At 38.8% G+C, this 18,203-nt stretch overlaps 1 protein-coding gene across 4 annotated transcripts in view; it reads left to right on the top strand.

The window, feature by feature from the left end:
* Positions 1 to 18,203, top strand: part of LOC134527318 (glycosaminoglycan xylosylkinase) — a 135,546-nt gene that overhangs the window by 61,531 nt on the left and 55,812 nt on the right. For all 4 annotated transcript variants that reach the window (XR_010074155.1, XM_063359880.1, XM_063359878.1 and 1 more), the window contains 2 exons: positions 4,705 to 4,901; positions 9,463 to 9,631. Coding sequence is in view for 3 of the 4 variants with exons in the window: in XM_063359880.1 (XP_063215950.1) it covers positions 4,705 to 4,901; positions 9,463 to 9,631 (366 nt within the window). In the remaining variant the exon portion in view is untranslated. The remainder of the gene's footprint in view (positions 1 to 4,704; positions 4,902 to 9,462; positions 9,632 to 18,203) is intronic.

Raw genomic sequence — 18,203 nt, 5'->3', positions numbered from 1 at the left:
GTTTCATAAAGTTAACAATCAATAATATCATCATAACCATGAAACTACTGATTATTCTGGATGGGCAGGTAGGCCATGCTAAATTAAACAACAAGTCTACTGTTGCACACTATTTATTTGCCCCATCGGGTGTTCTAATAAAGTTACATTTCTCTACAGTGAGCAACCTGACCTTATCATAAAAGGCAGACAATGGCTGGTCTTCTTTTTTCCTCGCAGGCCTGGCAACCCGCAGGAGGAGGGGTGATAATCCCCTTGGCATCCGGGCTAAGAGGACTCCTGATGGGTGTGCTGCGTTCTAGCCCCAGGGGTGTACACACACACCAACCGACAGCTCCTGCTGATAGCAGCGTGGTGGGTGTACTGTGACAGATGTGTTGGCAATGTACCGCCACAGTAACCCCTGCCTCTGACTTGTGTACAAGTTATGAGAAACTACCTTGGAGGCGGTTAGGGAAACGAATTCAGCAGCCAGATCGATGTGGTGTAAATTGGGGCGGCACGATGTCGACATCCAGATGATTCGTGGGAGCAGCCATCCCAGCAGCAGGATGTGGCCGGTCGTGGTTCTCTGGAAGGATGTCTCGGATGGTGTACACAGGTTTTTAGGCTATCTAAGGAAACAGTAGCTTGCCTATCATGCATTTGGAGAGTTGAAGTTTTTCCTGCGCAACTAACAACAGGAAAAGGCCCTTCTTAAGGAGGTTGCAAGCATCCTTTTGGGCCATCGTGGTTTACAAATACCTCGGTGGATGTGGCAATATCCTTGAAAACGAATTTTCTCGGCTTATGTCTTGTGCCACCAACTGGTCGGAGTTCACGGAAGTGCTGCCGAAGCTCTTAGATGAGGCCTGGGTTCTGGAATTGTCCTGCATCAGGATGGGTGACATGAAACTTGCCAGGTAGGGGTAGTGGTTGGTCATATACCAAATCTGCTGCAGAAGCATGGCGATCCTCAAGCCATGCTTCTCTGATGCCTAAGAGTATGGTGGGTAAGACATCCATCCACTGCTCTGTCATATGGCAACATATGGTGGCCTTGAACTGTCTGTGAATTAGCTACATCATGCCTTTGGGGTAGGATGAAAGGCAGTGGTATGAAAGCGAGTCATTCTCGTCAGGTTAATGAGGTCCCTGAAAAGAGAGGACTCGAACTGGTGCCTTGGTCGGTAGTGATTTGTAGTGAAGTTCTAAAGTGTACAATCCAGTTGGCATAAAATCCTTGAGGTATGGTGTTAGCCTCAATGTTCTCTACCGGAACTACCTCTGGCCATCGAGTGATGCGGTCAATGATGGTCTCATAATGGTAACCTTGTGAGATAGGCAAAGGTCCCACAATGTCGATGTGGACATGGTCAAAGCGGGAGGATGGTGGGATGAAGGAACCAATAGGAGAATAAACATGGTGAAACATTTTGGAGTGCTGGCAGCGTAGACAGGCACGAGCCCATCTTCGACAGACTGATTTGACAGAGGGCCATACAAATCTTTGGGTGACCAACCATACAGATGCGTGTTGATGCCTGGGTGAGCCAGCTGGTGTATCAAGTTGAATGCATCCTGGCAAAATGGGGCTGTGACGAAGGGTTGTGCTGTTGGTGTGGAGACATCGCAGTAGATATCTGTTGGAGAATCTGGCAAGCATATCTTCTGCAGCTACAGGTCAGAATCTAGTTGTAGAAAACTTTGTAGTTCTTCATCCTCAGCCTGTGAGGCCACAAGGGCTTGGTAATCGAGGGTTGTAGAGACAGCATCCACTCTGGAAAGGGCATCCACAACTATATTATCAGACCCTGTGATATACTGAATATCTGTGGTGAACTGGCTAATAAAGTCAAGGTGTCGGGATCTCCGAGTTGTGTCACTTGTCGGGGTTTTGGTTGAAGGCATAAACAAGGAACTTGTGGTCGGTAAAAAGAGAGAAATTTCTGCCTTCGACCATATGGCGAAATTTATGGAGCCCTAAATAAATGGCTAGTAGCTCCCGATCATAGGTACCATATTTCTGCTCAGCAGGGTTTAATTTCTTGGAGAAGAATGCTAATGGCTGCCAGGATCTTTGGACAAGCTGTTGGTGGTCTGGTCCCAATACAAAATCTAAAGCATCTGACATTATTGCTACGGGCGCAGTCGAACTTGGACAAAATGCCAGACAAAATCATACCTGAGTCCAAAGTTTAAAGTTAGGGTAAAGAAGCGATAAATTGAAATACTTGAGCCATTGGTTGCAAACAAGACATAATTGGACTTGGGTCACCTTCTAGGTAGTCTGGCGCAAGGTAACACACAAATTTCAGCACCCATGTCAACCAAAAACTGTACCTTTGTGCCATTGTCCCAGATTAAGAGGCGGCTGGCTGAAGTTGGGGGGAGTCGCTGGCCACCATCAGCGAGTCCCCGCATGTTTCCCGAGCTGTATTCACAGGGCTGAACACACTTTCGTGCCCCATCACCAAAGCAACGGTGGTACCAGCAGATCCCCTGCAAACTCCTGCCGCAGGAGCGTTGCTGGCAAGATGTAGATGGAGAGCGATCGCTGTGACTTTTGTGCTGGCCAAGACAAGTAGGGGATGCTACAGCTGCGATCTCCTGTCGTAGTGTTGTGGCCATCTCTCCTATTTTGACTGTCATGAGAATCAACATCTTCTTGAACATGGTTTCTAAAGAGGCTGCTTCTGCCATCTGTGATCTCGGATTTGTATCCGCAATGGCATCTGCAAGCTCGGCTGATGAGTCCAACGAAGTATTAGTCTGTGTCGCAGGAATTGCTTGCCTTGGTAATGGTAAGCGACCCAGCCACAATAACCTGAGTAGGTCATCTGGAATGACTGTCCTGTCAAACTGCGGAGGTGCCGTAAAATCTGTGAAGGCCTTCGGTCACCGACCTCCTCGTGTTCCAGCAATTGTTTCGCCTTCTGTTCCTGTGAAGCACCTAATCTCTTTATAAGTTCTCTTTTGAGTCGGCCATATTTGTCCATGTAGTTGAAATTTTCGTCGAATGTGACGCCTGCTAGGACAAACTGTTTTTCCACCTGCATGTACCACACATTTCCGGGTCCGGAGCCCAGAAGGGTGAAATAGACTGATAAAAAATTCACTTTTCAAGAAACAAAATTTCTGGATGCGAATCACTCACATACTTTCTATGCCCATTGAATCTAAACTTTGCTTGCCACCATCATACACAGATAGTAGCACGAAACAACCGGAAATTTTATACTATTAGAAACAGTTCCGATGAAAGCGAAAAGGACATAAAAATATCTTAAACAATGGCTTTGGACTTGATTTTCAACAAGGAATTTTATTAAATTACTGTCCATCTTGTTAAAATTCAGTAAACAGTTTATACTATAAAATTTCCGCACAAGTTAGAAGTTATATTTGTATGGTATTACTAAAATATTAACTGGAAAGAGTTCAAAACTCATATTATAACACACTAAGTATATGTATATTTGTTTTTGTTTAAACGACTGAAATCAGCCTGTACATACTTCTACAAACAGACTTAACCCCATTGAGCTAATTCAATGTTATTATAATATAATATTATTATATTATAAGTGTATTGAAAAAGTAAAAAAAAAAAAAAAAAAGCTTTTCCAGGTAAGAGATTGAAACCACATCCCTTGTCGTGAACAAGAGCGCACTCTACGGATGTGCTACTAAGCCTATTGGAAAATTAAGGGGAATATTTATTATAATAAGAATTGTGATGACAGTTTTTGACATATTTTGAAAAGTGAAATTACATTTTATGTACCTAATCTACTCCTTGGTAGTTCAACTATCATAAAGTTACATTTGCACATAAATATGTTTGGTATGACCCCTAATATTTATAAGAGTTACTATATACATGTTTATGTTGCTACATGTAGGTCCGCTACTCTTGTTTACACATTTCTGTTAACTGTCTTCCATTCCATTTTTACAAAAATACTACTAAATGCCATATACCGAGAACTAAGATGTTCACACATCAAAAAAAAATTTTTTAATATCCACAAATCTGATTACCAACTTAAACAAAATAAAATTTTCTGCTAAGTTATTTTGTTTTTAAGTTTCATAATTACATCCATGGGGGTCTCTACAAAAAGCGTAACTCCTAAGCTTCATGTCTTTTGCGTGACAGACATTGAGTAAGGACATAAGTGTGTTTATGTTTGAAATTTCTGCCAAATGTCTTACCTTCTATATGTATATATATTTTTTTAATTTAAAACCCCATTTACCCCAATTTTATACTCTCAAGAGAAGAAATTCGTAACTATTTGTAGAGTGAGAGTTAATAATGTACAGGGTTACCTTTGTTTAAAATTGTATCCATGTCTATTCAATATTTAAGATATGATTGACCTATAAACATTAGAATTACACATTTAGTTGTACGTATAGTCCACTTTATGTCAGAATATGTATTTGTTATTGATAAAACTCTGTGACCACTAAATCATCACATCACAATACAAACATGAATATATAAAATGAATTATAATTACACCTATATTGAAAGCTTGAAATAATTAATCAGTGACATTTAAATGTAGTGTTTCAAGTATAAGAAAAAAGTCCTTAGTTTTCATGACTTTTTTGGAAACCGAGTTTCCAAATTCAGGTGATAGTGTCTATGTATGTATAGTAAGAGCTTACCTCCAATACATTTATGAATGATGCAGTGTGCGGTGTGTGTGGTAGGTACTCCCGAGAGGCGATCATACAGGGACCGGTGTACGCAGGCAAAGACCGCCACAATGCGGAGGTGGCAGCCTTCCACTTGAGCCTGGCGCTGGGGCTGCGGCGCTGTCCTCTCACGGTTGGCCGAAAACTCAACCTACGGCGTGAGCTGATTCCTGTAGCGAGCGACAACTTGCTCGACACTTTCTATCAGGAAGGTATAAGCTACCAGTGGCCATGCCTCCGTTATAATCTTTCTCTTATTCCTTTCGCTTGAGCCTGGGTCTGTGGCTTTGGTGTTTCCCTCTCATGTTCGGCTGCAAGCTCAACCTTCATGAGCATATGGTTGTTGCGAATGACACCCTGCTCGACACTTTCTACCAGGAAGGTATATGCTACCGGTGGCCATGCCTCTGCAATACTCACTGTAATTTCTCCCAATTGAGCCTGGATCTGGGCCTGTGTCTCTTTCTTTTCAAGGTCGGCCACAATTTTAACTTGTGGTGTGAGCTGATGTCTGTGGTTAGCTACAACCAGAGCGACACGTTCTACCAGAACAGATATAAGCTACTGTTGGCTATGCCTACTCAATATTCGTTCTTTCCTTTTTAGCCTGGTGCTGGGCCTGTGGTGCTGTTCTTTCATTTTTCGCCTTTAGTTCAACCTACGATTTTAACTTTTGCGTATGGTGATCGACAACCTACTTCAAAGTTTACTAGGAGGGTATAAGCTACTAGTGGCCATGTTTCCGCAATATTCTCTTTTTTTTCTTTTAAGTTTGGCACTGGGGCTGTGGTGTTAACCTATCACAGTCGGACCTATTAACCATCGACGTAAGTTCATGTTTGTGGCAAGCGACAACATGATTGACAAATTCTTCCAACAAGTTATAATCTACTGGTGGCCATTTATGCACATTACACACACTCATTCCTTTCACATGAGCATGGTGCTGGGTTGTGGTACTGCCCTTTACAGTCTACTGTTAGTTTTACCTGTTGATGATTTGATGCTTGTAGCAAGCGAAACCTTTTTGAAACTATATATTAGGAAGGTATAAGCCACCAGTGTTCATGCCTCCACAATATTCAATCTCATTCATTCCACTGAAGGGGTCTGCCTCGCTGCCGCTTTTATCACCACTCGAGCTCAACATTTAAGATTTAGCTCCAAGCACTCTGAGCCTCCTTCCCATTTTGCATGGATTGGGCAGTCGGGGACATAGCTGTGGTCACATTTCTCTGCTGCGTTTGTAAGACAAATGTCAGGAGAGGGACGAGACACCCAGAGAATGAGATAATGGTAGCCTGCTGTGGTATTAAGAAAGGATAGATGGCGAAGGTTCGTTTTCCTGTCTTCAGTAGTGCATATTTTTTACCTAGGCTATTCTGGTCAAGACTTAAGCCTGAAGTATGCAAATTTTTTTTTTTAAATTTTTTTGTTTGTATTTGCTAATTTTTAATTTTTATTGTTTCTGTACAAATGACTTTATACTATCTTAAGCTGTTTTAATTATGTGCTGTATTCTGCAGACTTACATATGTGGTTGCAATTTTCTCTCTCTCTCTCTCTCTCTCTCTTTCTCTCTCTCTCTCTCTCTCTCTCTCTCTCTCTCTCACACACACACACACACACAACATCGTCAAAATCAGGTGTGAAGCATATATCCATTATAATGATTTTGCTTTTAAAATATACAAAATTAATTATTTTAAAAATCTCTAGCTAAGACTGTATTACACAAAATTGGAAGGAACCACGGTGTACTGTTTGCTGCGGGAGATTCCAGGGGGCAGGCGTTTAGTGGGCATTCAAACACCCAGGGTAAATCATTCGCCACACTGCCGCTAGAGTGCATAAGCAGTACTTTCTGAGACTGGATTCGTGGCCTTGGGACAGGCCGATCCTGGCCGAGGTTAGTGGCTGGTTAGTGCTCTGCGCAGTGTTCCCAGGAAAACTTGGAGAAGGGAAGGGGGTGGAACTGCGATGATAGTGGGAACGAGTCTCTACTGAGCCCGGATGTGTGACTGGACGTTGGTGAAAATGACTCGAGATCATGCCATGGAGTGCTCACGTCAGGCGAGGTCTAGGAAACAGCCTGCCATGATAGCTTGCAGGACATAGCACTTCTTGTCACGGCTCGGAGGCGAATTACAGGCGACGTTCGTGCGCCAAGGCGGGAATAAAATGTTACACGACTGATTCGCTAAAGACTCCGCAAAATCAGATCTAGAGCTGGGAAAGATTGGGGAGACAGGTCTGACAAAGATTAAACGGGAGTGTACAGAAGGCGGAAAAAGTTTAAGTTCTTGCAGCAAGAAAATAAATTGACTGGCAACAGAATTTTTCAAAAATTAAATTTAGAATTATGCCAAAAGTACTAATTGGTGGCACACCATGGTCTCTATAAAGTCATAAGTACCATGTTTCTGTGTGTTAGTGCAAACCTTGCATCATCTGGAAACTGAAAACATGTGGGGTTTATTTGTGACAGGGTTAGATTGTCAGCAAGTTTTTCCAGTGATGAATTTATAATGTTAAGAGAATCTATGAACCTAAGTTTCACAGTGTTCATACTTCTTTGTGCACAACTGCATCAAGTGTATACTTGTACTTCGTAACACTCCAATGTTACACTAAACATATTAATCTTGCAAATATATTCCATGAAAGAACCATCTCGCTATGTAAAGTGTCGTTTAACCAAAAGTTGCATAATGAAGTGGATATCGTAGTTTTTTGGATTATTAAGATGTTACATGCCGAATTGCATTTTGAATGTTCACAGGCTGGTCAACAAACCATTCTCTTCTGTTTGTGATTGTGTCTAACTTGCCAGCCATGCAGCTATGGCTGGAGTCTTTGCTTGCATGTAGACTTCTTGTGGGTATATTTCTCAATCCCACCTTGTATTATCGAACAAGGTAATGCCAATTTCGGCATGCAATTCTCGCCTTGAAATAGCACATACCTAGTCAGTGAAAAGTCATACCCACACACAAAAAGAATAAAATAAGACATACAGAATGTTCTCGTTCATGGCCATGGTGCCAGAAGTCTATCATTGAAAAAACACATGGTATGCCACAAAACACACTTTTGTTGTGTAGCAATGCTCATAAACACAAACAATTTGATTTCTGTAGTTGGGAAAACAGAGTGAGAGCTAATTATTAGTGGTTTAAAATGCAGCAGGCAGAAAACTTGACTGAACACAGAGCTTGCAAACATTATTTTTTGTTTGTATTTGCATATTTTATTTGTTAATATTGGTTTTCTTTGACAGATAAATGTTCTATGGCATATTCCTGTAATATTTTGCCAAAATTTTTTATTTTAACTGTTTTGTTTTGATACTAGAAACACACACATAATATTATCATTTTGAAAGTTTTATTATATTTTCTACATATCATATGTTGCACCCGCGTGGTAGTGAATAATTTCTATAACACTTTAGGCCCCTTCTGGGAGGGGTTTTCTCAGAGTGGTAAACTGATTGCCTTGCACTAACAACAAACAAATAATCAACAGTGAAATTACCATCAAACGAGACGTTTCCCGAACGACTGTTATGAAAACAATTTATTCAAATAGTAAATTCAAGGCGATCAACAATTGCAGAAGATAATTACACATGTTCATTTTATAACACATTAATTATTGATACATGATTTATACACGGTCCCATTAGACACACGGGGCAGAAGACCCTTATTACACGACGCGATGTCAACATGAAATCAGAAAAAAAAAGGTTTACATGCAGTATATCATATATAAAATTTAACTTTGCCCTTTAAATACTTATGACGAACAGGGAACGTAAATACACAAACAAATTAAACCTGATCACCTTGGCTGCCAACGCTGGGATACACCACCAAATGAACAAAGAAAAATGACGAAAACATCTTGCGAGGCACGGTTGACAACGGGAGGAAAGGCCACAGAAAATACTAATTGGAATTTACAAGGTGGCGGCCAAAACAATAATTTCGAAACAACAAGAAAGGAGAATTATAACATTTACGTTACATTCCGGGAGCGGCCACCGCGTCCCTTCCGCAATCACTCAATTTGAAGTCAACCGTACCTTAAGGTGCGTGTAGATCGGTCGGTGTCCCAGCGTCGAAACAGGAAGAGTCAGGGGGCGCAAGGCCTTAAATAAACTAAGCTCAGATGGCGCTAGTGTTGTCAGCTACCACCGAAGAAACGACAAGAGGGGAAAGCGAGGGGAGGGAAGGGGTTTGGGGCAAATGCGGATGGAGGGAGTGAGAGGGAGGGAAGGCCGTGTGCACGGGCGCCCATGCAGCCCGTTGCAATGTAACCAGATACAGTTTTAAATTTACTAGTTTTATCATATTAAAATTCCTGGTGTAATTTACATGTTTTCTTATATTCACCTATTTATCTACCGATTACTTATTCGATCATGAACCATTTAACTACTATCATTGAATTATATTAGATAATTGTTTCTTTCCCTGAATAGAAAATAACATTTTGCCCCGACTTTATAAATAATGGTTTAGGATGGCATACCTGCATGGTGGTTTTACTCAATTTATATGAATATAGTCTTTAACTAACCATTTAGTTAATTTGATTTGGAAACCAATCCAATTAAGTTTATATTTAAAAAAAATGTTTAATGGAATTACTGAAAAACAAAGTTGTAAAGAATCAGAAAATTTCCATTTCGATAAAATAGTTTGCCATATGTTGTAGTTTATGCAAGGCATGCAATCTTCTTTACTGCAACTTGTGTGTTCGTAGGCAACAACACATGCTTCTACGGGGTGTGCTACTACTGCAGCCCCCAGGATCCAGTTTGTGCTCAAAAGGATGTGCTGGAGGGAGCACTCATCATGTGGCTGTCACCTGGAAAACTCAAAAAACTGCGGAGCCCTTGGCAGCGCACCTACAAGGCCGGCGTGGCTGCCAGGTACAGTAGAATCTCAGTACTAAGTACTTACAGGGACCTCACGTTTTTGTACTTAGTACTGAAAGTACTTAGTACTGAAACATACATACATATCATCTTTACAAAGAGAAAAAAAAAATATTAAAAAAATAGCGACATTATAAGATACATTATTTTTTGGCCAACATCTGACTTCAGTTAAACATTGGTGTGTATGTATAACTTAAGTTTAGTTATTTTTAAAAAAAAATCTGTTATTTCAGTTTGTTTTTGAGCTTGAATGATGCTCTGTTGAACAAAATGTTCTATCTCATAGAAAGATTTCCTGATCCCTTCTGGAATCTTTTCGTGTTTAGAGATAAATTTGTTCAGTTTCTCTAAGCTCTGAATAGCTTCTGTAGCTGTCACAGGCGGCTCCTCAGTGTCAGAATCATCATCTGATTCGACTTTTGATGACTGTGATTGAATGACTTCACTAACGATGTCACTGTCAGTCAACACTGGTGTTGTTTCTGTTTCATTATCCACAGACACATAGTCTGTGAATTAAACAGCATCACACTGCATGGAGGTTGACACTTCTTGCCATACTTCAGGGTCAATGTCATTGCTTTCGCATGTTTGTGCTGCAGTATGGCTTGCATCCTGGTCTGATGAAGTTGCAGTGAGCTCGTCAGTGTTACAGTTAACAATGCCAGACTTTCTCCAGCAGTTGGCAATAGTTTCTGGCTGAACATTCCACCATCCACCAGTAATTATCTGAATTGCCTGAAGAACATTGATGTTGGTGGGCACTTTCAACCTAATGTTGATGAGCAACCTCTCAACAAGATGTTTTCGAAAATGCACTTTAGCATTCTGAATAATGCCTTGGCCAAGGGGCTGTAACTGAGATGTGCAGTTAGGTGGCAGAAACATCAGTTTGATTTTTTACAGTCGAAGATCAACAGTGTGTGCTGCGCAGTTGTCTACCAACAAAATAATTTTTCTTCCCTCTTTCTTCATGTCCTTATCGGTTTTCATGAGCCAGTTTGAGAACAGTTCTCTTGTCATCCATACACGGGTGTTGCTTGCATAATCAGCAGGAAGCCAAGAAACTCCCTTGAAACACCTGGGAGACTTGTGTTTACCAATGATTAATGGCCTCAATTTTTTTGTTCCTGTGGCGTTGCAAAAAAACAACACAGACAACCTTTCATTTGCTTTTTTCCCTCCAGTGCATTTTTCACCCCTATATGCCATTGTCCTGTTCGGCAAAAGCTTGTAAAAAATGCAGTTTCATCAGCATTGAAAATATTGTCTACTGAGTATGATTTAAAAATACTCTCCGACTTTACTTCCTTCCACTGGTTTGCTGCCTCTGAGTCTGCATCTTTGTCCTCCCCACAAACAACCTTCCATGATATACCACGTCGTTCCCGGAACCGGTGCAACCACCCCGAACTGGCTTGGAAGTCTTGAATCTCCATAAGCAATGCAAACTGTTTTGCTTTAGCTTGCAACATTGGGCCAGTTACAGGAACATTATTTGATCGTACTTCCCTCAACCATTTGTTCAAGGAATCTTCCAAACCTTGATGATCGCCGGAACGAAGCCTTTTGCGGTCACAACCAAACAAAGATTCTTCATACATCTTTTCAATATTTGCCCGGTCTTTTACAATAGTACTAACAGTCGTCGCCGCAATGCCATATGTCTTCGCAACTGCGACTTGCTTTTTCCCCTTGTCTAGTTCCCTTAATATTTCCACTTTTTCCTTAAGCGTTTATTGCTTTCGTTTCTTTTTATCTCCAGAGTCACTCATTTTGTAGCACAAATACAATGCAGTGTCTAAATAACGTAACCTGAAAATAAACTCAACAATAACAATAAACAATCCCGGCACAGACGTCAAACAGTATATTAGCGTAGCGTAACACTTTTGTCTAAATAATTAATACTTCTCTCAAACTTCCGTGTTTCGATGTATCGAATGGTGTTGTGTTGCTCACGTCGCATACTACGTATGGTTTAATCTATGGTAGTGCGCGCAACTGTTTGTTAACTTTGTTTTGAGGGTTTAGAGGTTAGAAAATACGTCGCGGTGGTATTTGTTAATGTTTGTTCTACAACATTAATCATTTAGCTGGAAATTTATTTACCAGTTTAAGTAAATTTTGGTGTAGTAATGCCACGCTACTAGTAGAATTTATACGTTATAGTGAAAATATGATACTTTAAACTGAAACAGTTTTGCATGGTGAAGATACGATTTTTGGCGGGGACTTAAAAAAAATACGTTAAATTGAAATATACGTTATAATGAGGTACGTTGTACCGGTATTCTACTGTATCTCTTTAAAGCATGCCTACTATTGTAACATTTTGTGCTCTACCTGTAACCTGGAGTGATATTATGCGCACAATTTAATGCTGGAGGATATCCTCATTACGTGGATACCCATGATGTAGCTAGTACGTGAAAATAATATTTTCACAATCTGCCTTTATATCTAAGTGATAATGTATTTACAGGTAAATACTGTAGGAAGTGCTCAACATGTGGCCATCAGGTACCTATTTAGCAAAACTTGTACCATAACATAACACCTTCTGATTTTAGTCCTCAGTGGTGATGCTCACTAGTATATGCTGGATGAAGTGATCATCATGTTAATGGCACCCGGTTGCCTAATTAAACTGTGGAGCTTCTGATAGGGCTGGAGAAAGTGCTCACCTTTGGCCACCAGGTACCTCATTTAGCACACCTACTACCTTTTACACTCTCTGTTGTAAGTCCTAAGTGGTGATACTGACTAGTTTTGAGTAGTATATAAATGGGCACCCTGCTACAGGTTCAAGGATGTCGGTGGTATCTGCCGCCATCTGACCTCACGGCGGCCATATTAAAGGACCTTTGAGCTTGACAATGCCATTTTAATTGGACTCAGACCGTTGACCTTGAACATATTTGACCTTGACATTTGACCTAGAACTTTGGACATTGTCCGACATTTTGAATTATTACATCAGAGTCGCTATCTTGATCATTGCACTTTTTATAATGGAAAAACCTTCCACCAGTTTAGATTTTTATGTCACATCTGCCAGCTTGGATTCCATCACATCCATTGTTTTTGATTCTGACATCACATCCTAATCATGTTTCCGTTTACTGCAGGTTGCATCACTGCTGCGTACTTGTTTTTTATGTTCTGCTGGAGGTCGCCATTTTGGATACCACCATCTTTGTTTCTGCTGGTTGTTCCTAGAGTTTACCAGCATAGCTCTCTTTGATGCACATAAGATCAATGTTCCATTACCTACCAATATTGTTATAATCCTTATCAACATATTAAATAAATTTTTTTTACAGAAAGCACTGAAAGCGAGGTGGTTTGAACCATGACAGCTTAGCCACCTGGGTTAGAAAACATTTACCTTTGACCACACGACCATCGAGACATTTACCAGACTGAGAATTGAATAAGATACAGAAAAAGTAACTTTTATATTAGTTTTTTTAATTTTAAGGAATAATAGCATCACCTGCGGAAGGGCTTTGCCGCCATCTTTTATCAATACTTGGTACTTGTAGTGCTAATTTCATGTAGTATACACATCTTTTGCTATAGGACACTGCCGTCATCTTGTTTTTAGTACTTACTATTAGGAGCACTGGCATCACGTAGTGCAAACGTCGGTTGCTAGAGAGCTATATTGCCATATTAATTTAATTTTTAGCTGGTAGAATGCAGTAGTATTTTTTACCAGATTGTCAGCCATATTGATCGCTATATTGAAAATCTGTAATTAAGCTAGAAATTCGAAACACATTTCAAAAATCATTAAAAAAATTAGCAATTAATATACTGATTGACTCGGTCAATTCCTGTCCATAGTTCAATTCTTGCTGAACACAAAAATGTTTATTATAGATAAAAACTTGTATTTAATAAAACATGGCAAAATTGTAAAAGAGGCTTGAATTCCTCAACTACCCGCTACCTGTAAGCCAACGATGATATATAGACCACCCTCTTGTAAATTCATAGTTATTAATCTAGAATCTCGGAAAAAACTAAAAATCATTAAAAAAATTCTTTATTAAAATAATGATTAATTTGATCAATTCTAATATGTACTTTGATTATACTTGGTTGATGCAAAAATGTAATTTATGCTCCAACATATTTATTCAATTAATCATCTTCACTGCAAAGAAGATTCCCTGTCCATCTGAATAAATATGTTAACTCAATATCACTATGCCTACAATGGAGGCCACATTCGGTGCACTTTTTTAATACTAGAGTGCCAACATCATGCATATAGGCTAAGTGTCACCAAACCACGAGTTCTTTTTTTCAGTAGGTATTTACTATGTTATATGTACAAAGTAAAATCCAATGACAAGCATACAGAACAAGTGTCTCCTAACCTTGAGGCCAGGTCATGCCCAGTGTCAAGCGTACAGACCAAATGTATCCGAAACATGGGGTCATCTTGGGCAATACCTGTTATATATTTTAAACAAGTCATGATTAATGACAAGCGACAAGACAAGAGTCTCCGAACCACGAGACCTTCGTCGATACTTTTTATATCTTAAAAACAGGTCATGTCCAATGTCAGGTATATAGATCAAGTGTATCTGAGAGACCTTTTCTGATTTTTGGATAACCTTTAAAACAAGCCATGACCAATGACAAGTAGACAAGACAAGAGTTTTCAATATTATCTTTGAAAGATTTGTGCAATGGGAGTGCATGACTTGATGTAAGCTTTTGCAAAAAATTGCAAAAAACAGCAATTTTTTGCTTAATTTGTGTTTTTTTTTCTTTTGGGTATTTTTTAGTTTTCTTCTACAGAAAAAGTGCTTGGCAATGGCGTATGTCCAAAAGCTTACATCAAGTCAAGAGTTTTCGAACCACGAGACTTTCTTCGTCAATACTTTTTATATCTTAAACACAGGTCATGCATGTCCAATGCCGGGCGTATAGACCAATTGTTTTCAAACCGTGAGACCTTTAACAATGCCTGTTATATATTTCAAACGAATATAACATATTTCAAGCATACAAGACAAGATTCTCAGAACTGTCAGACGTATTGAAAGGATATAATCTCTTACAAGAAAATATGTCAAATAACTAAGCATGTTATGCTTAATATAGAAACATTAATTGAAAAATGCTTTAAGCATCCTACAAGATCAAGAGATTTTGATCCATTAAATATACAGGCATGATTATTCACATATAACGAAAAGGACATACATCTGCATGAAATTTTACTCGATAGGATATGATCATCAATATATGGTAGGATATGGAAGCATGTGGCTACAACTGCTTTATTTGCATTTGGCTCCAATTGATCCAACTGCGCATGGCTAAAACTGAATTTCGCTCCAACAGCTCCAGTTGCTCTAAATGCACATTATGCCAATTTTATTAGCTCCAACTGCTCTAATTGCACCAACTGAATTAGGCTCTAACTGGATTTATCTACATCTGGCTATTTTGGCATTTGGCTACACCATCAATTTCCTAGAATGTCATTTTGTTGCTATGGCATTTGTCTATGCCATTTAACTACACACGTATTTGGCTACAAGAGCATTTAGCTACAACTGATTTGGCTACAATAGTATTTGATAACATAAAGTACGACATTTCGTTACAATTGCTACAATGGCAATTGGCTACAACGGAATTTGGCTACAACCTCATTTGTCTACAACAGTAAAAGTTTACGTCTGATTACGACATTTGTTTACAACATGTTTTGGCCACAACCACATTTTGGCTTCATCTGGTTATGAGGCTACAAGTTTATAAGCTACACAACTACAAGGCTACAAGGTTACAAGTTTAGGAAGCTACAGGGCTACCTGGTTATGGGGCTGTAATTCTACATGGCTATGAGGATAGAAGGCTACATGGCTACTAGGCTACAAGAATTCATTGTTACGAGACTACAAGTCTACAGTTCTAGAAGGTTACAAGGCTGCGAGGCCACATTGTTACAAGACTACAAGGCTGCAATCTACTAGGTTAAGAGGCTACAAGACTACAGGGCTAAGAGACTACAAGATTGCATGGCTAAGAGGTTTCAAGGCTATATGACTTGTTATACCCCTCAGTAATAATAGAGTATACCCAAGTTATGTTTTAACTTTGTTACAATTCGCTCTCCTGATGACTGGGGGGCAACCAGTGGATCTTTTGGTTTCAGAAGGCAAAATAATGATTTTATCTAGATATTAGTTCCTCTGTTTTTATTTTACTTCTGGTTATTTTCACATTGGATATATTATATAATTGATTAACAAAAAAAAAAATATATATATATACAGTAGAGCTTCATTATAAAGAACACGAAGGGACCAAAATTATGGCAGTTTGTTATAATGAAGTTCTTTATACCGAAATCACAATGATTGCCTGTTTTGGGGTTTTGAACATAACTCGATCTTGTTAAAAAACAAAGTAGAAAATCTAATACCAATATGAGTGGTACAAGCATCAATTACTTTAACAGCTATACTTTGGGATCAAGATACATACCGTCAAGCAAGGTGACTACGGTAACGGGGGTGACTATGGTCAAAGCAAAGATATATTTTAAGATTGCTCCTATCCTATAAAAAATTACACTACTAACAATAACTATATTTTTTACAGAATATATGAACATATTGAAATATGACAGGAGAATGTTAACTTAAACTTCGCCAATATATGTATTTTTTTGTCAAATTTTTTGTACCGGCAAATTTACCCCAAAATAAATGTTGGCTAAACTGTTTAACACAGCTGATCAGTGTCATGTGGTATAGCAAAAAAAGTACTCGTGTAACCTGCACCAAGATTTCAGGATTTTAGTTAAGTAAACATGTAAGCATTTATTTTAAAATTGCTATTTGCCATTAATAATTCTAATAAATAGTGTAAATACATAAATAATTTGGGGTTACTATGGTCATTTGTTAATTTTCATTATAACCTATGAAACATGCATATTTTTTAAAATATTAATGTCTACGATAGGTAACCTATTCAGAATTAACTAGCAATTAGGCCTTAAATGTATAAAAACAAGAATACAGATACTTATCACTGTGTTCTTTTTATATTTACCTGCAGGTGATCTTCATGGTGAGAACCTATCAACGATCCCCTGGGTCACGATCCTACATGGATTACAGCCCAGAACAAATGGATTCAGCAATTACTGCTGTTAGAAAGGGAATGAGCATGACAGCTGCCGAAAGATACAAAGTAAAAAGGGAAGCGTTGAGGAAAAGATGCAAGAACATGGACATGAAGAGACCATGTGGACAGACAATATTAACGGAAGCTGAAGAATCTTTGTTGTGTTCTTACACCACCCAGCTTGCTGAATGGGGCTTCCCAATAACCTCATTTGAGTTACGTTTACTCGTGCGATCAAACTTAAAAAGGCAGGGTAAAACAATCACAAGGTTTTCTGATGGGTGTACCCCAGGAGTAGAGTGGGCTCGGTCGTTCATAAAACGCAACAGTGAAAAATATGTTCCCGCATTGTCTCAAACATCAACCCCAAACGTTCTCAGTGAAATCCTGAAGATGTTAACAACTATTTTGAAAATATGGCAGACATTAGTAACAGAATCTACACTTAGGACTTTTCTTAAAAAATCTCGAGGGGGTTTCTTTATTTGGTCAGACAAGCCAGATGTTTCTGTCATTGACAAAGCACAGGCAATCAGAGTTCTTCCTGCATCAGTTGAAGAGAGAAGAGGCAGGTTAATGTTTCATTTAACGTTTGATAGCTTTAATGTTGGTTAAACTGTTCAACCGAACTTGTGTTTTTTTAGTGACGTTGTTGTAGAATTTACAAATTGGTTGGCAAAATGAACAACTATGGAACTGCATGTTACATAACTATGGGTACCATAGATATGATGCCCTATTTAGGACTAATTTATATATTTCATTCTTGTGTATTGCTATGTATTCATTATTTTGTGTGACCATGTTCACCCCTTTAAAAATTCACCATTTTCAGAATGTTTTGCATTGGTTTTGTGTTGTGACCATAGTGACCCCAATCGGTGAGGTGACTATGGTCACAATGTATTATTTTTTTACTTAAATATATAGGCTCAAAAAAATTCATGCTAATAGTATTTTGAAAGCCAGAATCAAGTACTGTGTTGTACAAATTTTTAATGAAATATATAACTAAATATAACAAATCTGGTATGAAAAAACCATTAAAAGTGACCATAGTCACCCCGCTTGATGGTACTACATACATACATACATACTAGTATGTATATGTACAATACAGAAATACGTAGGTAAGTTGTTTGCCAAAGCAGTAAGCCTACCTTTGGAATCAAGACAAGCTGTTTGCAAAAATGCTGTAATAAATTAAAAATATAAAATTTAAAAGTTAGGAATTTTTTTTTTACATTTTATTGTCTTCCAAACTGGATCGCTGGGTGAGAATTGTGGATAATGTTGATTTGGAGATACCTAACTTTTTAGCCACATCAGTCTTTTTATTTTCTTTATCTACTGCTTTTAACATTTCAAGTCGTTTCCTAGAAGACATGTTCAG

Source organism: Bacillus rossius, chromosome 1 (genome assembly GCF_032445375.1).
Source record: "Bacillus rossius redtenbacheri isolate Brsri chromosome 1, Brsri_v3, whole genome shotgun sequence".
Classification (NCBI taxonomy): domain Eukaryota; kingdom Metazoa; phylum Arthropoda; class Insecta; order Phasmatodea; family Bacillidae; genus Bacillus; species Bacillus rossius.
The sequence above is the reverse complement of the archived record's forward strand: the minus strand, read 5'-3'. Positions and strand labels throughout refer to the sequence as shown.